The sequence below is a fragment of the Idiotropiscis lumnitzeri genome, chromosome 10 (assembly GCF_059441095.1).
Source record: "Idiotropiscis lumnitzeri isolate Australia: NSW breed Sydney's pygmy pipehorse chromosome 10, RoL_Ilum_1.0, whole genome shotgun sequence".
NCBI lineage: Eukaryota > Metazoa > Chordata > Actinopteri > Syngnathiformes > Syngnathidae > Idiotropiscis > Idiotropiscis lumnitzeri.
In genome coordinates, this window is record NC_142400.1 from 11,848,532 (window position 1) to 11,874,980 (window position 26,449).

General features: G+C 40.6%; 2 protein-coding genes across 2 annotated transcripts in view; one reads left to right on the forward strand and one right to left on the reverse strand.

Moving 5' to 3' along the window:
• The first annotated feature begins 478 nt into the window (after positions 1-478).
• Positions 479-20,367, forward strand: LOC148329368 (rap guanine nucleotide exchange factor 5-like). Its single transcript, XM_088307640.1, has 18 exons — positions 479-790; positions 5,866-5,996; positions 6,569-6,669; positions 10,570-10,648; positions 10,751-10,895; positions 10,960-11,057; positions 13,024-13,054; positions 13,181-13,259; positions 14,272-14,421; positions 15,155-15,252; positions 16,391-16,513; positions 16,631-16,809; positions 17,350-17,440; positions 17,545-17,595; positions 18,135-18,222; positions 18,317-18,381; positions 18,453-18,507; positions 18,588-20,367. Exons 1-18 carry the CDS (start codon positions 611-613, stop codon positions 18,704-18,706), a joined length of 1,863 nt encoding a protein of 620 aa, XP_088163766.1. The 5' UTR covers positions 479-610; the 3' UTR covers positions 18,707-20,367.
• Positions 20,368-21,399: 1,032 nt separating this feature from the next.
• LOC148329369 (dynein axonemal heavy chain 11) overlaps positions 21,400-26,449 on the reverse strand; it is a 33,600-nt gene continuing 28,550 nt past the window's right edge. The window contains exons 69-78 of the mRNA XM_088306576.1: positions 26,263-26,390; positions 25,716-25,943; positions 25,400-25,591; positions 24,499-24,618; positions 23,900-24,142; positions 23,634-23,816; positions 23,437-23,552; positions 22,792-22,904; positions 22,560-22,703; positions 21,400-22,458 (exon numbers count right to left, since the gene is read on the reverse strand). Coding sequence (XP_088162702.1) covers positions 22,211-22,458; positions 22,560-22,703; positions 22,792-22,904; positions 23,437-23,552; positions 23,634-23,816; positions 23,900-24,142; positions 24,499-24,618; positions 25,400-25,591; positions 25,716-25,943; positions 26,263-26,390 — 1,715 coding nt within the window. The 3' untranslated portion in view covers positions 21,400-22,210. The remainder of the gene's footprint in view (positions 22,459-22,559; positions 22,704-22,791; positions 22,905-23,436; positions 23,553-23,633; positions 23,817-23,899; positions 24,143-24,498; positions 24,619-25,399; positions 25,592-25,715; positions 25,944-26,262; positions 26,391-26,449) is intronic.

Consider the following 26,449-nt stretch of genomic DNA (forward strand, 5'->3'; position numbering starts at 1 on the left):
CTTTTTCTTTTGCTGTTTTGTGATGCCTCCACATAAGGGTAGCAATGCTGACAAAAATTAAAAATGGCTCCTACTGTAATGGTGTAATACAGTAAGAAGTTACATCCAGTCATGTCTGTATTACAGTTGATCAAGTATTTATGATAGTGGTGACAATTTGAGCCGAGAATGAATACTTTATCGTGTCCATCCTTCATGGGATGATTAATACACGGACAATAAATGCCTAACAAATGTGGCTTGACATGTGTCTATTGTATTGTGTGCTTGAGTTTTTGACCTTCCGATACAAAGCACCCTGCCCAGTCCTGAATCGAGACTCTCCTGCATTCAAGAGATTCTCCAACTTCCTTTTTGGGTGTGTTTGGCCGGCCAGATGTTTCCTGAACCTGCCCTGTTCCCAACTCCCTCCCCACCCCTTTAGTGAAAGGCAAGGGAAGGACGACAAGGGAGTGTGTCATTCACTTTGTATGCATGCACCTGGACTCCAAGGGATTTTCTATTCTGTGACAATCAAGCTTAGAACAGACTGATTTTTCGGCCACTCACCTCTTTGCAAGTCAGCTCCCAGACGCCAGTTGTGCTCGTTATCCCTATCGGTGAGGCAGTGATGTCGTGGGATTGCGGTCTGAGGTACATGTTCTCCGTGTCTGCTTCGCTGCAGCCGGGCAGCATTTGCATCCTGCATGATAAGGAGGAACTGTCCAGATTGGAGATGGTCCAGAGACTGGCCAAGGATGGTTGCCGCTTCTTGCAGAATCACAGCAAGGGCCCAGAAAGGAAAAATGAGGTGAGAGACACAGAACAGTGAGAAACTTTGGCAACTCTAATTCTGTAAATGGGTTGATGTAGAAGGCGAATGTCTGCAGAAGGCTGCTCTCTATGAAGTATCATGTGACTGATGTCATCAGTAACATTTTGTATTATTACACAATATACAGTAGAGTTAGGTACAAAAATTTGTGGACAGTGGAGCTTTTTATGGTAAATCACCACAATGGATAAAGAATCAAACAAACAAGATGTGCCGACTTTCAGCATTAATGTAAGAGGTGCCAACAAAACAGCATTATGAACTATTAAGAAATTACCTTCATTGGATAGTTGCTAATACTTCCATTTCCAGTGGGGTTGGCCATGGGGTAAAGTTAGATTATTATTTTTTTCACTTTCATGCTGATTTCATGTTTGTCTTCAACTCCTGAAAAGTCATGATCCAGTCACTGACTAATTTATTTGCCTTCAATTAGTATGTTCAGGGTCATTAACTTTAATGTGAATGGGTGTCTCATCAGATTTGAAATACAGTTCATCAAATCATCACAATTTAAAATGCCATTAATTCATCGAGCCCCAAAATTCAAGCGCATTTTTTCATTATATTTTCATCTAGACAAATGTCACTGTATGGTGTGAAAATAATAAATCATTATAAAAGAGAATGTGAAAAATGATTTCCTAAAGTGTAATATGTAGTATTTGGGTGGAGTTTTCAATGGGTGCGGCCTAGTGAGTGAGCGCCTGTGTGAGGTGTCGCTGACAGAAGTTCCTTACAAGTGTTTGCATTATTTTTCAATTTGTATTTTTCTCTGTCCAGCTGAAAGTGCATCTGCGAGTGAATCTCTGCTAGCCCACATTCAAGGGCATTACAGTACCTTAATTAGTCTATTTGTCTTGGCTTTACTCAAGCAGCAGCGTATCTGAAGCTTGCTCAAACTCAAATTAATTTTTTTTCATAACACAAATCATCAAACTGAACTAGCATCAGCTCAAAGCTGGTCTGTGCATCTTCCAAGTCAATTCTTGTCACTTCACTCAGTAATCACATCATCAATAAACACCAATGAACACGTTCCATTAGCAGCCGTGCATGCTATAACACCGTCTCCAGCATTTTTGAATCATGATGTGGTACGCTTTGGAGTTTATCATTCTGGTGGTTTTTAAAGGTAAAAAATAATAATAATAACAATAAAAAGTCTATTAATGTTCATGAACTTTTGGAGCCAACTGTATGCTCACATCTTCCGCTATGATTGTGTTCGCTTCAATTATGTCGACAAGTCAGTTAAATTAGTTTCAAATAATTCTGAAAACACACCAGAGTGAGTGAAAAATTGGTAAAACTGGAGAAATGAAACGTAGCGGACAGATGACATCATCTAAGATCAGTCCACCACACTTAAAATAATGGCCTCTGATTGGTTGAGATCATGGCGGGCTCAGCTTCCTGGATGGTTGTGCTAGCTAGACTGCGCCACAATGGCAGGAAGCATTGACGCAAGCGGGCCAGACCAACATGCAAGGACGTTACGTGGCTTCAGGGTGGAGTCGAGTGCGTTAGGTCCTTGACCTTTCTCCAAACAGTAAATCTCTTTATCTCTGTTGTTATTCAACAAAATGACTTTCTGTCTGCACAATGCCTTTGCTAATCTGCACATAACATGCATAAAAAATCCCATTCTCATACTGCTGTTATATACTGTAAATAGTAGAACATAAAGTGCACCAGTGTACTATGCATATATGTCCAGCATGTCCATCATGTGTTATCCTATCAGATCTTAGTTAATACTTGACATGGGAAATATAGCCATTATCTAGTTGTGTTTCCAGATAATGCAATAGTTTACTGTAATCCAATGATGCTCCGCGCATACCAGCCATGTGACTCATGTACATATCTAAATATGGGCATCAAAGAGCTTAGAGTTCCCAGATGGTGAAGGCATAACTATTTCAGTCCACTGCACTCTGATTGTTACGCAATCACTTTCAATCTTGTTTAGTTTTATTTCCCAATGATTCAAATCCTTCATATAATTTATTTTTAGCATGTCGTTTTGTTGGATATGACTATTTGGAACTGCTTTTCTTTGCAAAATCATGTCCAAATATTTTGCATAACGTACACGCTCGCCATATGATCAGAGTTTAAAGCCTCAGAGCAGATGCTGCTGTAGGGAACGTTTGGGAATACATCAAATGCTTCTTTGAAAACCATGCTGGCGTTTGAACAACTCTGTGTAGAATTTGGACCAAATGGGAGCCGTGTCAAGATTGACATCTTCTAGGTCGCGTTGTGTGTTCCATACCATGTACGCCAGCGCCACAGAGCAGAGAGGGTCCCTGTAGGCAGCGGAATGCATTTGGAACCCAAGCGAAACAATGAACCATTTAAAAATCACACGGCCCTGGAGTAATGTTTACTCAAATACAGACAGAGTCCATTTTAGGAACACTTCTGCACTAGATTGGGTCACATCAGGGCCCGAGTTTGCTGCCCGATTACAAGAACAGGACTCCAGAGAACTGATAATTTTACTGAGATTACCACAAGGCTTAGTCAGTGTGTACTAGTAGTGGCCACAGCATTAGAGTTGGATCAATAATTCATCATGAGGAAAGGTTGGTTTGCATATTGACTGGCGTGATGCTGACACTTAACAGTGATCAACTTGTTTTGGCATTTGAGAGCAGATGAGAGCAAATACGCACACACTATAACTTCTATTCTGATCATTGCAGCAGGTGTGTATTTGTGTATGCATGCACTCATGACTTGTCTCTTCCTATGTGTTCTGTTTTGATGGAAAGAATTTGGTTGTTTAAAAACTCGGCTCCGGACTGCATGTTGGGCTAAATAAAGACTAAATTGTCCAAAGGTGTGAATGTGACCATGAATGCTTGTTCTTCAATATGTTCTCTGTGATTCGCTAGCGACCAGTCCGAGGTGTATTCAGCCCTCTCTCCCAAAGTCAGCTGGAATCGACTCCAGATCACCCATCACCATAATAATGAAAATAGATAAATGTGAGCGTCACACTGCTTAAACCCGTGTTGCTAACACGAACATGCTTTACGGATAAAAACAAAGGGAACTGAAAGCTTGCGCATACTGTGTTTGTATGTACACCATTATTGTAACAATGATAATGTGTCTGGAAGCAATGCTTGAACGCTTCGGTGCAAAAGGCAATTAGGACAACCCAAAAAAAAAAAAAAAAAGCAAGCACTTCCCGGGTGTCCGCACAGCTAATTGCATACACAGAGATGAGAGCTGCACTGACTGACGGGTGAGGGGAGGGGGCGCTGAAAGGGTGAATTGGTGCAGGATGCGTGTGCGTGCACCATATAGTGAGGTCCTCATTATGGTCAATATCAGTGATCCTTCCAAACCTGCCATTGTCAAGTGGTTTATAATCCTTTTTTTTCTAACAAGCTGGAACAATAAAATGCTGTTTGGAGTTGCAGTGCAGCCTACTGTGTACATTTACTGTGCATGGAGTCTTTTATCATCCCAGTATAGTAGGATTTTGCCCAAAAACTAATGCCTTTAAATAGGTGGGGTATTAAGGTTACTTAAGTCACTGTAAAGTGAAAGTAAATGTCTTGTAAATTTGATACACCACAAGACAGAGAAGAGTTGTGAATGATAACGAGGCGCTCTAAAGCTGCTACACCAGCCCAATTCACACGCTGGCTGTCAAGTCGGGCATTTATTTTTCCCACCCTCCTCACACCTTTGCCTTTTTCTGCATGACCTGCACTCACTGTCAACAACGAGGCACTCTAGAGCAGCCACACCATCTCACTAGTCAAAGGGAAGATGCATTTACAAGGTGTAGGCATTGTTAGCTAGCTAACTACAAATCGTGTGCCATACAACCACCGATGCAAATGAAGGGGTTCAAGTTCTTCGATAGTGGGGGAGTTGGAACTCACACCAGAGCTGAAGCGCCATTGACAGGCACCGTTTTAGCCATGCCCAACATTTGAACTTCATATCTACACAATTCTTTGCACAGTCCAAGCATGTATAAATTTGGAAGCGAATCTCTGAATACACTGTGCAATGTATTTAACATCATTAGTGAACGACTGTATTTGCCTTGATTTAATTCATGTAATTTATAAAACGAGAAAAATACTCCACATCAGTCTTTTTGAAACAATTAAAGCCAAAATATAAGGTTTAAAGTTGTGTTGCTTGACTGTATAATATAACGCACCCACATTCACTTTAAAACGAGTCATCTACGGTATTCAGAGCTTCATCATAGACCTAAATGTACAGTTGTTGCAGTCAAAGAACCTAACAAACAGGAGGAATTTAGTGATGTCATTACATTTTCAGTCTTGAAGTATTCTGTATCTAGTGGACGTCATTTAAAGCAAATGTGCCGTAAATTTGAGTCTTGAGCTTATGTTTGTAAAAAGCTGCTTCAGTAATTGACTGCCTTGAGCAGAATTTTTTTTATTTTTTTCCCCCAGACATAGCCAAATTTTCTGGCATGGCACGCTAGTAATTGCCGTGCACATTATCTATGTGCAAACAATTGGAATGTTATTAGAAGTGTGTTTGCACCCACACTCTCTAGTTAGCTGTGCAAAAAACAAGCACATGCCTGTCTCCCTTAATAAGATTTAAAGATGGAACAGGGGTGACCTTTCCTGGTTCAGATTTATATCAGATTGGGTGACTTGGCATGACAAATCTGAATATGAAATCAGAACGACAGGTGGGAGACAGGAGACAATGTTAACTCCACACAACCGAAACCCTGAAGGCAGCGGTCATAATTTAATAGAGCCGACATCAGGAATCAGTAATTAAAATATGTATGAGCCACTTATGTTAATCCCTGAATGTGCTCCTACTGATAGAGCCTGAATAATGATCAGTGGAAATTGGGCTTCATTTACAGTGCAGGTTTTGACACAGCATTGTGATGGAAATCAGTGGTGATTTGTGTTAGTTGGAGAACATGCAGGGCGGGAGAGGGGGAGTGCGAGTTTGGGGCGGGGGGTTATATCTCCTTGGTGATAATGCAACCCCTCCCTTTCTCCATCGCTCATGTCCAGCCTGTCCAGTGTGACGAGGCAGTGCGCGTGCAGGAGCGGGGCCGCTGCGTTCTGGTCCTCCGGAGGATGGCGTCACAGCGAGCAAGGGGAGGAGGGAAGCGGGAGGAGGAGGAGGCGGCGAGGAACAGGAGGTAAAGCCACTCCACAAATCTCTGCCTGCCTCTCTCACTAAGGCTTTCTCCACCTCTTATTATTCTCTCCGGACTACTCTCACACATGCGTCCATCACAACTACCGCTCATGTAGGACTGTGTTAGATGGACCTTGGCAGCATGGAACTGTGAGCTCTAGCCTTCCCGATCAAGTCGTTCGGGGAGGGGGGACTTGTTTGGACTATCAGTGGGTGGGGGGGGCACAGGACTCTGGATGGCAGGGTAAAGGGGGCATGCAACAGTAACCACGGTAACATTGCCGGCGTGAGGGCAAGGATGAGCTTGCTGCGGGATGAGATGCTGCTGCTGCACGCCGCCTTAGTGGAGCAGGAGGAGGATGAGGACGAAGACGAGGAAGGGTCCGAGGAGGGCACCGGCAGCAGCAGCGACGGTACCGGCCGGGTAGAGCCGTCCACTCTGCCCACATTCGACGTGCCCTACTTCCGATACATCGACGACGAGGGCACGGAGGGCGAGGAGGAGTGGAGCAGCGGTCGCTCGCTGTCCTCCATGGACGAGGATTCGTCCACTGACTCTGTGGTGTCTGACAGGTACACAGTGGTGTCAGGGACCCCAGAGAAAATCTTGGATCACCTGCTGAGTGACGTGAAGTTGGAGGAGGACCAGATGGCCACACAGTGCAAAGACACAGGTCAGTGGAAAACCTCCCACATCCTCTCTGTTACTGTTTGTTTTCTTCTTTAGGGAACATGTCTGCGTATTTACGAATTCTTAAGAATGCTTTATTATTAATATGGGTGTGTGTTGTCATCATTGTGAGCCAGAGTCTGCGAGACTGCTTCACTGTCAAAGGTTATGTGTTTGAATCGCGGCTCTGACTTTTTGTGGGTTTCTTGTCCACATTCCAAAAAGCATGTATTAGGCATCGCGTTGACTCGCTGATGTGAAAAGCACAAATCTGTCAGGAATTGGTGCCACCCTAAAGATGGCAACACTCTACATGAATTTCCTCAATTCACTTCAAAATAGTGGCAACAAGATGCCACAAGATGGTGATGGCCTTAGGTGTGAATGTGATTTTGTATGACATTTGCCCTGTACTTTACTGGTTACAAGTCTCAGATCACCTTAAGTCAGGTAGGATACACTCCTACTCACCTGTGGATGTCACTATTGTTATTCATTTCGTTTCCTCAAATCAAAGGCACTCTTCCCCAAAATTTGCAGTTCGGCTCGCCTCCTTTAAACGCTTTTGCACACAGACAGCAGGCAGGCATAGCTTTAGAATGAAAACCCACTCTGTCAACAAACGCACTCACTTCACTTGGTGGTGGCAGCAGGTACTCTAATAATAATGTGACACTGTTGCCAAGGCAGAGGAAAAACTCTGAAGCTTGGAAAAGAAATGGTGAATGCAGCCGGCAGAGACCAGCAAGGGGGAGAGGGGAGAGAGGCAGAGAGCTACAGCGAGGGAGAGAGGGAGAGAGAGAGACACACAGAGAGAGAGAATGCGAGAGAGTAAGAGAGAGAGAGAGAGAGAGAGAGAGAGATTTACATTCTTTGATTCCTGGTAAATGCAAGTGGTCACATTTGATTTGTCATTGGTCATTGGATGGAAGCTAGCAAAACACCTCAGTGGCAATCATTACTTATTCTGGTGAGGAAGTGAATCAAAATGAACTTAATGTTGTCACATGGGACTTGTTGTGGAGCATATGGTGCTGCAATAGTCAACACAGAGGGTAACAATTTGAACATTCTCAAACAACAACACACCATGCACATGTTTTGACAAGACACCTACCTTTAAGTTCACTGGTCTTGTTCAGTAATCATTCAGCATGAGTTCAATATGAAATGATGGCACTGAAGCTGACAGCAGGCACGATGGGGTGCTGTGCACCAAGGTCAAAGAGCCACACACCTAAAAAGACAAGAAGCAATGAGTCAGCAGCCACCCACTGATTTCTAATTTTCTTACTTACTCAATTGGCTCACGGGCATCATGCAAACTATTTATTTCTCTCAAAGATGGCTGAGGGACAATATTTAATACAAGTCATTTTAAAAGCACCACAGGCATATATAAGCCAATAAAGTCACCACAATCTATCCATATTGAAGTGAACTTTCACTACCCATTAAGTTGACCTACATCTAATGATCAGATTGTGAGATGTTAAAACACACACTAGTAGCAATATTCTACCTCTTTTTAATTCTATGCAAAAGACAGAGGCTTATTACTTTTGCTCTATATGGGTTTGGTGTGGCTCTTTGCAAGATCACTTTCTTACTTGGACGAATCACAGAGCGACAGTGAAAGACACGTTAACCAGGAACTGATTGCCTGCCAGCAGCACAACTACCAATACGCCACCAAACCACAGCATGGATTTTTTTTATTATTATTTTAGATGCATGCTGCAAGTTTCAAAACTCTTTTAAAACTGTAGAAGAATATTTAGTGTTCAAGATGTTCCAGCTACAATGATTTTAAGCTTTTGACACATGGAGATTAACTCCTTGGTGGCAGCTGAAGTCAATAAGTGACACATTTACATGCTTAATATCGAAGGCAGTGATAATCAATTTCACGTGTGCAAGAAAAAGGATTGTCAGCCTAATTGATTCCACGGAAGAATGAAACAGCGGAATCAGTGAATCTGAGATGACTTTTCTCTGAAAGGACATTTGGCAATGTTTGGCTCTATGCTTAATGTTGGGGTACGAATAAAAGCGGAATACAAATTGTCGCAGTCAGGCGGAAATGACGTATGAGCAATTATGCTCAATTTTGTGTTGCCCCCACATTGTCTGTTATTTTTACGCATTAATAAGCAGTTGTTGAAAATTGCTTGAGAACAAGTCCATTAACACTCTTGAGCATGCAACTGTCGTGAAATGTTCCAAATAGTGATGAGGTCGCGTGAAGCGTTGCATGGCACATTCCCCACCTGTATTGATACCGAGTTGGTGGTGTATCGCTTAGTACTGACACCTGTTAGATTATAAACATTCATTCCACGCAACCCAGTTGAGATACTCAAGTGATGTTGATTATGTGCTTGTTTTTGCGGCAAGAAGAGGCATTATACCGTAATTTCCGGATTATAAATTGCTACTTTTTTCCTATATTTTGAACCATGCGGCTAATACAACAGTGCTTTTCTGTGGATTTTTCTTTCACCGGTAGGGGCCCGCTATAGTTCAGAAAAAACACTAAATAAATCTCGATTTTTTTTTTCTCTTGGGTCTGTTCTGTTCTAATTAGCAAAGTTGTTGCTGTGTTAAAATTTTCACAGTAAAAAAATGTTCTGTACATGCAGTAAACAACTCAGTTTTTTTCAACATAGAAAACTGCGGCTTGTAGTCTGATGCGGCTTGTATTTCTTTTCTTTTTTTTTTTTCAAAAAGAGTTGCTGTGGCTTATATATAGGTGCGCCTTACAGAGTCCGGAAAATATTCAATGACTTGGCATTCACACAATAACATTTATCTGATGGGCGCTACAGAGTTAGAAAACACCCGTTCACATGGCACTTATGAGACTGGTGTGCATAAAAATTTGGATTTTAATTCTGGAAGATCAAGCGGATTCTGAGAGGAAGGCAATAAAACAAGAAATAAAACCAAATATCTTTGAGCCAAAATATAAGATCAAAATAAAAATCTAACCTTTTTTTTTTCTTTTAGATTCGATGTGGCAATGGGTGGCAGTGGAGATTTGTGCTTCCAAAAAAAATCTGTGATTCTTTTAGCAGATACACATCCATTGAAAGATGCATTTACTTGGAGTTTGGCGCCTCAGTGACACGTTCTTATGAATCCCTTTTAGAAAATGAGGCAGGACACACCCCACTCCAATATGATTGGCTGATGCATCAGTGTCGGGCATGCACTACCGCATCCAGGCAATACCTCCAATACCAATTCCAAATATGTATCACATTTTTTATAAAAATACAAAAAGTCATGTTTGCTAAGGGCGGGCTTAATGATAGGGTATGTTAGGGTTAGTAGGATTCATAACAACGCCGCCACACTGAAGAAACATGTTTGACAAATATAGCCTACAGTTAGTGTTTGCTGATTACATTAAGATTACACTCCTCTGCTTATATGGCAGGAAATTAAGATAGCTTCCGGCTACCACAACACTGCATGCATAAAATGACCAGGCAGGATACTGTATGGTCCCCCCCCCCCCCAAAAAAAAAAAAGAATTCTTAACAAGGTCTTATTTAATCAATTTTCTACAACATGCAAGTATGCTTCACTTTGAGTAGGACACATTAACGTGATTGGCTTTTCATGCCATGATGGTTATTGTGTGTGCCATTGAAAATAGAGTTATGTTCGGGCTTGTTTGGACTTGCTATGCTCAGTACAGTCGAAGTGGAGAAGCCTCATTGGGCTGGTGGAAGTCATCACCAGAGGACTTATCTTCAATGAAATAAATGTCTTTCATATTGCTCTCCTTTGAAGTGACTCCATTTCACAAGTGCGTCAGACCGGCAGAGATACAATATTTTAAATGGTGCAGTAGCGCTGAAATTGTCATTTTAATGATGTCTGTCTCTATTTACAGACACACTTTTGGATGACTTTCTGCTGACCTATCCAGTGTTTATGTCAACTAGCGATTTATGCCAAGCACTTCTGGGACAATATCCTTCAATACCAACAAAATGATGTTAACAGGCTCTCTAACTAACAAGGCTAAAGTCAGATTCACACGGCTTACACTTAAAGCCTTAACCAATCCTTACTTATTGCTGCAAGCGGTGCCGAGTGAAAGAAGACACAAAGGAGGCTCTGGAGAGGAAACAAAAAGTGGTGCACCTAGTATCACAGTGGATGCTTCTCTGCAGGGACTTTCTGAGAGAGGACGAGCATGTCAAAGTCTTCATGAAGGTAGAGGACGAATGGTTGACTGTGGGTGTAACGGGGAGAAATGAAAATTGTCTTTTCCTTGCAGACTTTGTACCGCTATATGCTGGATGACCTTTACGAGCACCCGGCCTTGCAGAGGGATTTGAGGGAGCTGCAGAAGCTCTACCAGCTGCATCGGAGGCAGTGAGTAACACGATCAGAGGTTATCAATGATAAATGACTTAATGATTTAAAACATCATGATTACAATGACTTGGTAAAGTTAGTTCAAATACGAACGTCTGCAGAACTGTTGCAGTACTTAGACGAGAGAGAGTACACCGCACAAAGGAAAAGCTTCTTCTTCTTTCATCAATGCATTCTTTCAGAGACTGACGAGGAAATGCAGTGTTCTGGGCTTTTGGTGCATGCAAATATGAAAGTCAGGGAGCTCTTTATGCTGAACCTCCATAAATCGAGGGAATAAAATAAAGACGAGCTGTCGGATAGAGAGCGGGTTTATCTACCCTGACAAGAAGGAAGAACCTGCCCACAATTAACCCTAATCTCATAAAAAACATTCCTATACAAAATTAATAAATTCTTAAAAGACAGCAATCTGCAAGCATTACATTTGGACACATTTTGTTAATTCTAGTGGATATTTTTTGATGATGAAGCTTTGTGTTACCACATTAGGTCACCCCAGGGAGTGCAACATAGGAAGTTACCCATGCGAGACTGCAATTTTAATAGCCACATTTTGGCACACTTTCTGTCCTTGCATGATAGCGAGCAAGCTCATCTTCAATGAAAGCGGCGGCTCATTGCTAAGTCTCATTTCGCTGCATGAAAATATGCGAGGAACAAGCACGCTCGTTCATCAAATTATTCTAGGCTGTTCAAAGAAAAACAGATTTACATGCGTGCACACACACATACACACACTAATGACTTCAGGCACAGTGTGTGTTATACGTTATATACAATCTATACATACCTATATTGAAAATATACCTGTACTGTATTTTACACAATTGGAAAAATCTCACTCCACGCCACCAAACACAAATGTCACAAAAAATGTATACTTATAGTTATTGTATATAGTATAGTTAATGTGCAATTGTGTCTCTTTGCACTCACAAAATTTAGTCACTGTGTGAAATCTGGATCTGTTTAACTAGATAGATAGATAGATAGAAATTGGAGGGTGGGGAAGTCAGTGGGTTCTTGCCTCACTCTCCACAAGGTTTTGCAAGAATCGGTTAAGTAGTGGAGTGCGGAATCCTGCTCACTATCAAACAAACATGACCTCCTTGGTGAAGGTAAGAGTCCGCCAGCTGACAAACACTTTGTCAGCTGTGACTGCCCCTCCTACCCCCTTCCCCAATCAGAGTCTCCCTGGGGAGTCTCTGTCCTGCTGCCCATCAGGATCCAGTGCAAATGACATCGCCTGATGCTGCTACTGCTGTTGTTTTCTGGCACTGACTCATTCCTGCTCACATTCAGCGAGGGAGACCCACCACAACCAGTACACTTTGTGTGGGTGGCACTAAGTGACATACTCTACTATTTATGGGCTTTTTACAATGAGGCCTATTGGGAGGACAAGATTGGCTGCTTTGTGCTACAGAATGTAGACCGAGCTAATCTAGTTCTTCTGCAAAAGAAAGCCTGTCGTGTGCTCTTAGGAGCTAAGTAACTTAACTCCATTACAACTCTCAAAGCCTTTCATAAGGCTGCCTCATGATTCACAGTACTCCACGCTGAAATATATTTTCTTGAGGCCAGGACGGCTGCTGCCCGGCCAGTAGGTCCCTCAGGGTAGGCTTTGTGCCAACATGCCTATTGTGATGCAAAGGACCCAATAGACACAGGGACGGCCATCATAGCCATCCATCAGATCTAAATGTGGAGAAGAGGGTGAATAAATAAAAAGGTCTGGGAGAAAAAAAATGCACCCAGCAATCTGCTCTCACCTTCTTGACATTGACTTCAAATAATGAAGTGAGCTCATAAAACGCGTACGCTTTGATTAGACAGTGAGGGGGATGTATTTATGCAAATTAACAAGGAAAATCAAAAGATCCACTTGAGAGGTTAAAAAATGAAACAGGTTTGGGCCTGTGTTGATTGATGCTTTATTGTTTCATTTATTCTTTTTCAGCGAAGTGGAGGAATATTCCCCTCAAAGAAAGGTGAGTGAAGAGGCCATGATATTACTAAATGGGCCATTTTGTATTGCTAGGTTATGTATCCCCACACTTACGGTCTTATTGGAAAATATTACATGGTTATCTCAATGTTCATTTCCCTTCTTCCAGAGCAAAGCACTTTTCCACCAATTAAGCCTGAAAGAGAACGGGGTCCTATCCAGGGCCACGCACAGACAGACCAAGGAAGGTAAAAAGACACACACATTCCTCACATCATAGATATTTCCTTAAAGCTGCGCTGATGAAGCATTATCCCCAGCAGCAGCACAATGGGAATTCTACCGGGGACTGAATGTGTCAGTTTGGCATGCACATTCCTGAGTTGTGAAAAACAATGCAAACACAGGTCGCAACGGCATGTTGCGCTGTCGGGAAGCCTCTCAAGGGAAGTGCTAATTTAGTGATCATGACAACTGCTCTGTTTGAGGAGGAGAAAACACAAAATGACGTACAGTCCTCGGGAAGTGAGTAGGAAAGCTTGCAACTGGTAGAATACCGACTACAAAAAGCCAGTATATAGGCATGAGATCTGATCTTAAGCAACGAGAATACCGGTATTTATATACAGCTTATTCTGACAAAAAATTGTGAAAGGTGGCAAGGAAAATGCAATTCCTAAAAAGAAAACACTGTTTCTAGGCAGTGTAATTTGTAAGTTGCATAGCTTGAACCTTTAATACTTTAATACCGCACTTAATTATAGCAAAATTTAAGAAGAGGATATTTCAAAAGAGTTGACAAAGCTCCTGAAGCCCAAGACAGATTATAGAGCTGTGCCGATGACCAAAGTGTAGCCGATAGTACACAACAGAATTACTGACACATTGGTCTTGCCATCTGTATCAGATAGGTTGTTCTTCCACATTAGTTTCTTAAAAAAAAGAAAGAAAAAAAATACCCTTTGAGCAATAATTTAAATGAAATGTATTTCACATAATTTAAATAAACAATTTACCTATACAAATGCAACCACTTTTATCAAATTTAACATAAAATACTTTGTAAGTTAAATACAACTGACCTGCATTTAACAAAGGTATTGTATTGGACTTTAAAAAGTTTGAATATTTAATTGAGTAATTATTTATGTGCGCCACTAGTGTATGAGTACTGCATTAACTTGATTAGATAGTTCAAAATCATTTCCTTGATAAACATGAGATTTTTTTAGCTTAACATGCAATACTCTGTTTTTGCAGTACCGTGCCATGTGTACATCACGATGGACTCCTACCTGAGCATGAGGGCCCATCCTGGGGCTGTGGCACAGGAGTTGCTACAAGCGGTGGCTGAGAGGATGGGTGTCTCCGAGGGTGAACTGGTGCTGGTGGCCGTCACTTATCCTGGAGGTAAACACGACATTATACAAGGTCAAGTTTACAAGGTATTTCACATTAAGTACACTAACGTAAACCTTAATGTCTTCCAGTCCAGCACAGTACGGGTATCAACAATTGTGACTTTGTATCATTTTGAACAAAACATGTTTTAGGGGTTTGTAGTTTTTGTGAAAAAGTCACTCTTGTGTAGCTAAATAAGGGCAATATTAGTCACCTCTAGCATACGCAGACTCATGGACAGCGAGAGGGTGGATAGTGGGGGATCTACACCGTCCACATCATTACTATCCCTTTGTTAAGGCAGGATTTTCAATCAATATTTGTATCAGCTCTTAGTAATTTGTGTATATGTATGAGTAAGCATCCATCAGTGCAGATACAGGATTTCAAATTAAAATAACAATAAATGAGTGGTTACATTTCCTAACACAGCGGACTAGTCACAGTTCACTACAAAAAAATGTATACACACAATTAATTGACCAGTAGAATGTTTTTCTTCTACCAAAGTCCTGCAGATTCCATACATGCTTAACCTTCTGTGTTGTTCTAAACGGCCATATATCTGTGCCAAGCATGAGATACTGCATTTAAAAAAGGGAGAAGCATTTATAGTCGATCAATAAACAGTTAAGTCAGTGTCTGTTTTGCTCCAAGTGGGGTCCTATCTCTTGTACTTTGCTTGACAGATCTTGCCCGCTATCTGCCACTTGTGATATGTGATGCATTTGCTCTCTTGTAGGCAGACTGCTCCTGCAGCCTCATGACACAGTTTTCTCCCCCTCCCTGCAGCCAGTGGGAAGACTGCATGTTTGCAGAAAGGACCTGGGTGAAGTCCTGGTAGGGAGAACACTGTCACATCAGTCACATCACAAAACCTAGTATGGTCATGTAGAGCCGAATGATTTTTGAAAAATAATCAATTTGTGACTCATTTCGCTAAATACTGTGATTGTAATTTAAGATGTGATTATTTTTTGCCGGTGGCTGCCTAATGCTGTTTCAACTTTTTTTTTTATTTTAATTTATTTTATTTGTTATTATTTTATTTTTATTATTTCTATTTGCACTGGAGATGGGAAGCACTCCAATCTGATTGTACAAAGAGTGTAATGACAATAAAGGGTATTCTGATTCTAATTCTGACCAGAATCCCACATGGCATTGTAGCCAAAATTACAATCCTGGTGAATTAATGCTCAATATGATGAGCCCCTTAAATTTTTGTGGAATCCGAAACCAAGTTGGATGAAATGCGAGTGTGGATCTGGGTCTATTTCACAAACTCTGACTTAACACTAGTCTTTCCCAAAATAAAAATAGAAATTTAAAACAACTCACAAGAACTTCTATGTGAAGATGTCTATGGTATTCAAAACTACTGACCTCTTCGCACATAGATTCATTAGTTGTTGTCTTGCCTGATTTCGCTTTGTGCATAGCGCCACCCACTGTTCAGGAAGCAAAAGCGTTTCCATGTACAGTCAATGCAATCAACTCAAGCAAAGCCACTGTATTGAACCCTGCGAATAAACTAATACGAGACGAGAATAAATCCGTACTGACGGAATGTCCACCTCTGTCTAATACACTCTTCTCAGAAGACAACTGGGTTATGTTGGTTGGATAGTGGAACATTTTTTAAGTCCAGAGACATTGATGTTAGAAGTAGAGCTGTGCAATTAATCAAAATTCAATTAGCCCAAAAAAAATCATCGTTTGAATAATCGTGATTTCAATTATAACAAAAATATTCTGGATTGATATTTTTTCATAATCGAGCAGTCCTTAGTTGGAAGCATAAAATTATCTAAAATGTCCAACAAGGTAAATGAGTAAGAGGTGCTCTCAGGTGGAAACAATTGATTACAAGGTCAGAGGTCAAAGGTACAAAAATGTGCATGTCTCATGTTTAGTACAGAATATCTTGCAATTTGTCATGTTTTTTTTTATTGTCTTCTTTTGCATTTCTCCTCAGAACCCATTCACAGAAAACTCAAAACTGCAACAGAGGACTGCCCATATGCTTAGTTTAAACACATGGGATGTTGCTGAAGCTTTCAGCAACATTGACTGGACCATATTTGACTCCATTCACGAGGTTTGTTCCATAACCTGACTTTAATTTTCCAAGGATGTTGTCTCAGTAATTCCCAACAAGCCTAGAACCATTAAGCGACCTGATCCTGTTTCATGAGCAATTTTACTGTTTTTGCAGCAAGAGCTGATCTACTTCACCTTCAGGCGTCATACTGGTGGAAACCATACGGCGGCACTAGAGTTGCTACTTCAGCGCTTCAATGAGATCCAATTGTGGGTGATGACTGAGGTGCTGGTGTGCACTGCGCTCTGCCAAAGAGTACAGCTCATTAAGAAGTTCATCAAAATAGCGGCACAGTAAGCATCCATATAATCATTGTATTTCCTCAAATAGACACCCCCGTTCCCCCCATGGGGGAAAAAAATTACCCTACTAGGCTGTAATCACTCTTTACTGTTCCTACCATGTGTTGCGGTGTGCCATGTTGACCACAACATGCTGCCTGCATATCTATTGATGCTTACACTAGACTTTAAAGAGAATGCACAGTGCATTCAGAGATAGAAAAAAAAAGACAAAAAGAGCATGCAATGCTTGGAAAGGAAGTTGGAAGCACAAATATGATTATTCTAAACCAGTGTCAGCGGAGGTACATAATATTATTAGATTATTAAAATCTATTTTATTTAATAGCGTAATTATTCATTTATACACGCAAAGCTTGTAATTCCCTGGCTGCTCTGCCAGCAGTTGATAATGAAGTATACATAGAGTATTCTGATGTAGCTTGAATTTTGTATTTAGGGTAATGCTGCTCTCTCGTGGGTTATCAATGAACTGCATGACCTTGTTTGCTGTGACTAATTAAAGCCATTTCCCTGTATTCTATTTGGCAGCTGCAAAGCACAGCGGAACCTCCACTGCTTCTTTGCCATTATAATGGGCCTGAACACTGCTGCTGTCAGCCGTCTCACTCAGACGTGGGAGGTAGCAATCACAATTTATTTTATTACGATTATCTGTACTTATCCTCTCTCTTCCTGACAATTTTACAATGCAGTACATATAATATGTAATTTTTATTCCTGCAGAAAATTCCTGGGAAATTCAAAAAGCTGTTTTCTGAGCTGGAGAGCTTCACAGTAAGTGAATTTCATGTTTCTCATTGAAAACAACGAAGAACTCAATAAAATTGAATATTGCAGAGATGTTCATTTTAGCACTGATGTTGAAGTTAAATTCATAAGTAATACAGTACTCATTTATTACACAGATTCATTAAGACCATAATAAAACACTTCCACAATCCTGAACTATTGATTTTAAAAATCCTTTTTGTTTGTTTCTTATGCAATGTAAATATTTCTTGAGCGGGTGAATTTGATCTTTTTATTCGCTCTAAGTCATAATTTTAGAAATTCACATTGGCCTCTGTGCGTCATGAATGTATATTTTAAACATTGCTGTGTCTCGTTTCACTTTTTTTAATTTAACTAGTGAAATAAATGAAGTTTCCCCCTTATTCAAGTTTTTCCATATCCACCATAACAGTATATAACATTCCTTTTTAGTGCTTCACGAACTATAGAATGAACAAAGGGAATTTTTTAGCATCACCCATGTGCATGCATATTGCACACACTGAGCATCCCACACATTTGTTTTGAACACGTCTTCACAGGATCCCTCACTGAACCATAAGGCCTACAGGGACACCTTCAAGAAGATGAAGGCTCCAAAGATTCCCTTTCTTCCTCTGCTACTTAAAGGTAGCATCATCATTATCAACATGAAAGCGGACCAAGATGTAGACACAATATCTCAAATAGCTCACAACTAAAGCCGTAGCTCTCTTTCTTTTAGATATCACCTTCATTCATGAAGGCAACAAGACATTTCATGATAATCTGGTCAACTTTGAAAAGCTGGTAAGTCAGGGAAGCGATGAGATTCTGGCTTTTCAAATCACAGTGATTACTGACACGCTTGTCTTTACCAGCACATGATAGCAGACACGGTGCGCCTCATCCGACAGTGTCAGAGGGATCATTTGGGTCAGTACTCCTATTTTGTGCTAACCATTGACAAGGAGATGTGATGATGAAGACAAATGATCTCATTTTAACCCCCACAGGAAATGACATCAGCCCAAAGAGCAGTGCAGACGTGCGCACTTACATGGACAACCTTCATATTATCGACAATCAGCAGACCCTGTTTGAACTGTCACACAGACTGGAGCCTCGGACTTGAAAGGAAAGAGATGTTACTTACTGTAGCCTTCTTTTTCACACTCAGGACCCTGTCAGCAATCCGAGGTCATGTAGCTGAACGACCACCAGAGAGCGCTAGTCAATCAGGAAATACTTGTCTGACAAAAGAAAACGCAAAAGGAAGCATTGTTTTTGTCACATGTCTTTTTGTGAAGGGTCACCCTAGTATCATCAATGCAGACATAGCATAACAGGATAATATTTATAGCATTTCTGTATCCATATAACTTGCTGCCTGTGTGGCACATACAGGGCTGGTCTAAACTGTTGCTGTTACTCTCATGTCTAGCAGGTGGCAGCATTTGGCAAATGGAGTTGATGGTGTCCCAGGTTGACTCATTTTTGTTTACTGTGGCACATTCACTCTCGTGGCACTAAACAAAAATAGCACAAAAACGATGTATGCCAAAGTAATGATGTCTCAATTTATAAATACTTCATTGTAAAATCCAGTTTAGATAATTTCATATTTTGCCATCTAGTGGAAGTCAATTTAATTGTCCTGCCTGCCGCTATATATCGGTAACATAGATGAATAAAGAACATGATTATTTCTAAATAATTTTTGAAACGAAGTAAAATTGGATAAGTTCCTGATGATGTCTTGCAGCACACTTGCGTGCCACACACATGGTTTAGCCTACAAGAGATTGACAGGCACTGATCAGGAGGTGCTTCCGCAACAGCTCATTTTGAATTGGCACCTTAATTAAAAGTATTCATTTAACAGACAGTTGGTAAAAACAATTCCTACTGTTGTTTTTGATGGTGGAGGAACTGAATCAGAGCGACATGAATAGTGTCCAAGGCTTGCTCGAAGGTTACAAATCATGCTCAGTTATTAGTCTTTATATTGTGCAATGTGAGGTTAGGTAAAGAGTAACAATTTAAAGTCTTAGTGCAGAACGTTAATGTGAAAACCAGCAGGTGAAAAGTCAAGAACATTAACATCACTTTTTTTAAATTCTCATTCAAATAAATGCTGTGGACAATCAGTAAAATTAAGCAGCAAACACACGTTCACATCAGTTTATATACTATTCTGAACGCTTTCCTTCAGCCTGGAATACTAACCACATTTTATATTTGTTCATGGAGTGCAACAAAGCCCACAGTCAATCTAATCTCATTTACGTGGATAGTGTTGTGTTGTAGCAAGGAGATGTTGGAGAAAGATCTTTACTATTCCTATAGCCGTATCTAAAGGAAAACGTGAAGTAAAATACTACAGCCTTTTCCAGAGGTTCTGCTGCCTTTTCCATAGGTTCTGCATACATTTATTGAGAAGTCATGAAAGAAAAATACATTTGCTAACTTAAAACTACTTGTTGCTGCTGTCCTAGATATTTCTTGAGTTCGGACTCAGTAGAATGTACATTTTATTCTTTTTTTTTTTTTTAATAGGGGGAGGCGTTTATATTTTAAGTCATGACTGCTAAACAAGGCATATTTTTTGTATTTGTATTGTAGTCATAAAATAATGTTTGTGCATATCCTATTTATTTGTTTCAAGATAATTTATTTCGATTGTCTCAACTTATTCTGTTAGATTTTCTTGTGCAGTTTTGACTGGTCTGTGTGACATGGCAAACCATAGATCAACCCAGCGTGCACCTAATAAAATATTTTTCATAAAAGCAATCCGAGTACTATGACATGTGACTTTTACATTAGCTCAAGTGAATGCTATCACTGATAAAGCATTACTTTTATTAATGAGAAACAAACATTTGAAGGGCTTTCGACAACAATAAATAAGGAAGAAAGAAAGATTAAAAAGAAAAACTCACCGACTAATGTCAACCCACTGATGCCGCTTCATCATCTCTTTCTGTAAAACAGTACTGAACCACACAGTTGTTGAAAAATAATGGCAAAAAAAAAAAATACAAAACTCACTTCTCCTGTGATGCTCAGTATTTGAAAGACTGGATATAGTGTCTATAATTATAATAAATTACGAACACAATATTATACAAAAGTAGTAACAAAGAATCTACCTTTACATATGTAATAATGCTCTTTTTCTAGATGGAGTGTAGTTTGGAGTGGCATATGATATACTGCTGCATTTACTGAGCAATGTTTGATATGTTTTTCTCACTCATTGTGGCCTTTGTATATGATTAATGACAGGATTGACTGACTGACTGCATGTTTACTTTGAACGTGCATTACAAACACCCCCCAATTGTATACAGCATCTACTGCTGGTCCAAAAGCAGGAAGAAGTGAAATATATTTCCACAGTAGCATCTATTCATCAACACACAGTTTAACTGACATAAACCAGGTGTCCTTGTTAGTCTTTTAATATGACTAACTGTGGCACGGCCCCTGCTGCGTCTGGCCCAGCGTACCCTGCCATTTCTGCCCAAATACATCGGGCACGTTATCATTTCCCTGTCATCAAATGACTGGCTAGCTGCTAATGAGCGGAAGAGAGGGCAAATGCAGAGACACTACTGGGAAGATGAGCTCTTCATTTCCTGTGTGTGATACAAACAACAGAGGCAATCTTTCACCCTCCACTATTCTTTATGCTGATATAAGGAGTGAGGGTCGGAAATAGCAGAAACAGGCTTTAGTGTTTAAAAAGCATGAGCACTAATTTTCACATCATATGTTCTTTACCTTCTATGTAACTGTTCCAATAATTCAAACTAAAAACTGTTGTTGAACAGTACATATTTATTCATTATTTACTATCTTTCTTTGGAAACATAATCTATATTCTCTAATATGTTCATGATTACGCCTTTCATTTGGCACATACGTGTTGTCAATAAGCTTAAAAGGAGTCTTGTTAGACCTTTTGGGTTATTTTGGTTCATCTGGAAGGAGAACTGATAAAAGATGTGTAATCTGATGCGTTGCTGTCTCACTAAAAGCTATCAATGGCATTGAATAGGTTTCGTCTGCAGGCCCGGCTGAATGAATTACACTAGTCTGTTAGTATTCTGCCGAAGCCGTACAAAAGGTCAATGTCAAATGCACCTCATTTAAAAGTCAATAGCAACCATGCACATCATCTCCTGGGAATTCAGGCCGGGAACTCTCCAGACGGCATTGTGTATCATTCAGTTAGTAGAGGGCAACCAGCGAGCTTTTTTTAATCTTGACCTTCCAATAAAATGTGCTCCCTATCCAGAATTACATGGTCTAAAATGGAGACATAAGCTCCCAACAAATCATGGATGGATTGAACCATCTCAGCCGAGAGGACCAGCAGTGTCCGGATGACATGCCTTGCTTTAAACATGTAGTTTACAATCTTTGTTCCTATTTTTTTTTTTAATATTTTGAAAAAAGAAAAAAAAAAAGCCAAAGGATCAGAGCTGACACCAACAATTATCAAACTAATGCAAAATAAAAATATGTGGACGAAGAAATATGAATATCACTACAAATAACATATGTAAAACTTTTCAAAATAATACTGTGACCAGAAGTAATACTACCGGTATTTGCATGCCATTCAATATCACACAGATAGCAGCAAGGCCACACCAGCTAAAATCCACTTAGCAGGAGGCTGTCTGTTTCGGAGGTAAAATGTCCAAACATATGTGGATCCTCGATGTTTTGTGCGGTACAAGGGACACTCGTAAGTGTTTTTGAGCTCCCGCTCTTCCGCCGGCACGGCTCGCACATATAGCACCGGCATGGGAGGAGTGAGATCCCTCAAAACTGCCTCTGCGATGATTCCCGACTGAGTATCCCAACGTGCGCCTGGAGCGACATGGGTCATGTTGGGTGTTTAGTCTCACTGCTAATTCTAACAGTGTTGAATGTTGGAAATATGCAAGGATAATATTGTTTCCTGATTCTACCTTCCATGAAGAGGCCATGGATGTAGTAGGCCCCCTCCCGAGGTGGATGCCCAAAATCATCTTTTGTCTTCTTTGTCACATCAGCAGTCAATGTCATCTTATCCAGGGGCCACTGATTCTTACGAGCAATGCTCTGCAGAATAGCTGCCAAAAATCAGAAGTTTTCAATTACTAACTCTCTGAAGTGCACATTATCTACTCATTATGATTCTTGCTTATTTTGAGAGCTCACCGGTGAGGAAAGACTGCGGGTTGAAGAGGCCCGAGAGCCAAACAACAGCAGGTAGAACAAAGTCCTGTGTCCAGCCGTCCAGGTCACGACAGCTACACTTGATATCACTGAACCTAAAACAAATTGTGTCGCAATGTGATCGCGTTTAACATCAAATAAAAATGTAATACACGGTGATAAGTCGGTTATTATATAGGTTTGTGGTCACCTCACAATGTTAAATGTATATACTGTATCTTGAGGCTTCAGATGATGTAAAAAAATTGGTGTCATTTATTTTGCCAGGTTTGCCATAATTTTGGTATTAAATACTTATGGCTTTTGCACACAGGCAGAGTGGTCAACAAATCTTCCTCATGGTTCTGAGGTTTCGGAAATTCAAGTCTGGACTACGGCCTATCTGTGTGTTGCATGTGGTCCCCATGCTTGCATGGATTCTCTCCAGCTATTTAGACTCACTCACACATTCCAAATACATGAATGTTAGGTTGGGATGGGGATGGATTTAAACTCACCCGGAGGGTTAGCGATATAGAAAATATATGGATGGATGGGGTGTTGCACACTGTGTTCACACAGGTGCATCACGACACATGTTGCTGAAAAAGCCATGATTAAAAAAACAGATCAAGTTGTTTCGTTTACCATCGCGTAAGCGTTTTGGTGGAGGCGTAAGCCAATCTGGCCCAGGAATCTGGTACAGCATCACTGAACAAGGCCGACTGCAGATTTTCCATACTGGAAGAAATTGTGAGCTCTCCCTATAAGCACACACAATCCTCATGAATGATGCTGCACTTACAGTAATACTGATGAGCAAAGAGAACCCTTCAATACGCTACCTTCAGGCCAAGATCTAGTTCATTAAGGGACTTCCTCATTTCCCCCAGTAGGATATTCATGCGTTCACACTCCTGCAAACAGACTGAAATGTACGGGCTTCGCTCTGCTACCTTAACCAGCATCTCTGCCATGTTATATTGCTCAGGAAGCTTGTCGAGAAGGTCTTCAATGATAGACTTAACCTGACAAAAACATGGGCATGTGGTGAGCCTTTTTCTGATGATTAATGAGCTCGTACAAAAAAAGTGAGATGACGTGGCCACACCTTCTCCTCCGTGCTCGATACTGCCCCCTCTCCTCTGGAGGAGTCCTGTGGCTGCAGCTCAAGCAGAGTCTTTAAAAGGTTGTCCGCGGTGAGAGTGAGGCACTCGAGCTCTGCATTTGGATGCAGGCCATACAAAATGGGGCTCTCGGGTGGAAGATGCTCATCAATATAAGCGTGGTACCCACTGTGGTCCATGAATGGAGGGGCCATGAAGCCAGGACACAGATAGAGCTCCCCTTCAAACTGGCAAGTGAAAACTTGATTAAATAAGTACAATCACATGTGCACTGAAGTCAGTGCGACAGTAAGACAAACTCAATTGGTGAATATTGTCAATAAACACAATATTGGTCAATTTTCTTCAGTGGGATGTCACACAGCTGCGTGAGCTAAGACAATAAAATTGCAGTAAAGCTTTACATCCCAAGAGGGCATCCTTTATTCTTGAACACAAATGTTAAAAAAAAAATCTTATTCTCACAATGACATACAGTAGTTATCTTCTGCAACAAAGTAACACATACTAGCTGAAAAAGCAACTTGTCGCACAAATGTTACAAAATATGAATGCAAATGGAAAATAAATGACGTTGACTCACCATTTTGGGATGCATAAACTCTTGCAGATAGGCCTTACACAGCCTTCTGTCCCAGTTATTAGTAATGTGTCCACCATACATGATCTCCCCAAAGAGATAGCACAAATCCTCCCATGGCACCTGCATGAACGTAAACCACACAGTTAAAGAAAACAAAAGACATACATATGACTTATTCTTTGAATCTTCAAGCAAGAACAATATGATCTGTCCATAATAACTGCACAAGCTTTTTGAAACACACTGATCTGACGTGTGACAAGTTTTCCCCTCAGCAGGCAATGGCGAGAACCTGCGAGAGGTTAAAGAGGGAGAAGATAACCTGCGATTCATAACAAATTACAAAAGATGGAGGTTCAAAATCATTTGTACCTGTATTGTTTAGCAAATTGCTTCCTTCGTCAGCTCTAATTGCAGTGATCACTTATGTAGCGTTGTGAACTGTCACATTGGCTGCATGTAATTACATTTAGGACGACGCTTCATTGCTCTCCTAATGAATTCTCTGTATACGCACATACAGGTTACTGTTTGGTTAACATAATGAAGGACATTCGTTTTTTTGGAGGGCAGAACACCTTGGAGACGTGATTGGTTCTGACCGGGGTAATAAAAGCTCTAAGAGAATCACATTAGCAGCTGCGAGGACTGCAGAGAATTGATTTTTTTGTCATCTTAAAATAAAGCTAAATTATAGGTTGCATGTTTATAGCAAGCATATGTGAACTAATAGGAATCAAAGCATCCATCATAAGAGTGAAAACATTTGACTAATTAATCTGAATTACTGAATGAAAAAAAAAAACAACAGTATAGTGGGTAATTATTACAAACATTATAAATATACAGACAATTGTGAATAATATTAAAAAAAGGAACGGTGAAAGATTAATGAAATGACCTTGTTGTTGGACTCTAAGTAGTTGAACAAAACATTAGTTGAGATGGTGAGGTCTCCAGTGCTGAAGGGATACTGATTGTTCCACCCTTGAGGGCCAAACCTCCGGCGCTCCGTGACACAAGCATGAAAGAAGCAGAGGGAGAAGAACATGGAGTTGAATTCCTGTTCGCGTGAGCACATATCCAGAGTCTCCTAAAAAAAAAAAAAAAAGAAAAAGACAGAAAAAGAAAAGAATATGTGAACTGCTCGCAAAGTTGCCCCCAAACATATTTTCAGTACAAAATATAATGCATTTCTTCAATATAAATGTACGTACTTGACTGAAGTTGTTGAGGGCCGCATGCAGACTGGGATTCATACCAGTAGGCGGCTCGTTGGTGATTTTGATTGCATTCTCGAGAATGCCTCGGGGGATTACGTGCTGCTCAGGGCTGGGTGCTGGTTCCCCAGTGATGAACACTCTGTAGCTCGAGTGACTATCCACGGCCTCTTTCTCCAGTAGAGCTTCAAGAATAGGCAGCCAGCTTGCTACCAGGTGAACATTCTAAGGAGCCCAATTATACATCAAATAATGAAGAATTATTTTATTTTTAGGCTCAGTAGTTAAATTGTGAAACGATCATTCTAAAAATATCTTCCTTCGTTTATAATTATTAAGACAACCCTCGGGGACTGGCTTTTCTGCCAGCGTCTACCTTCTAAGGAGGCATTTACTAGGCTGATCTAGCCAATTGTGTTTTTTTATTGAACCAAATTGAGTCTATTTCCCACTTGGGGGGGAGATAATATCATTAGCTGAATGGGCTGAAAGAACAGCTTGATGCAACTACAATAGCCAGTAAGTGAATAAGAAATCCTCTCACCTGCAGAATGACCCAATGTCCAAGTTTAGAAGAATTCCTGAGCGCCCTTTCAGCGACATCTTCCTGTCCCTGTCCCAGTGAAACATTGTGCAAATTTCCCAATTCCGTTGACAATCCCAGCATTAAACCTATACAGACAAAGTTATTTAAACTATTTGCCCAGAGCAAAGAAATGCATATATTGGAC

Excerpts from the sequence above, each read along its gene's own strand:
- LOC148329368 (XM_088307640.1), top strand. The coding sequence starts at position 611 with ATGTCGTGGGATTGCGGTCTGAGGTACATGTTCTCCGTGTCTGCTTCG. Across the intron at positions 6,670-10,569 it reads CACACAGTGCAAAGACACAG|ACACACTTTTGGATGACTTT; the intron begins GTCAGTGGAAAA and ends CTCTATTTACAG. Across the intron at positions 18,508-18,587 it reads GTGTCAGAGGGATCATTTGG|GAAATGACATCAGCCCAAAG; the intron begins GTCAGTACTCCT and ends TAACCCCCACAG.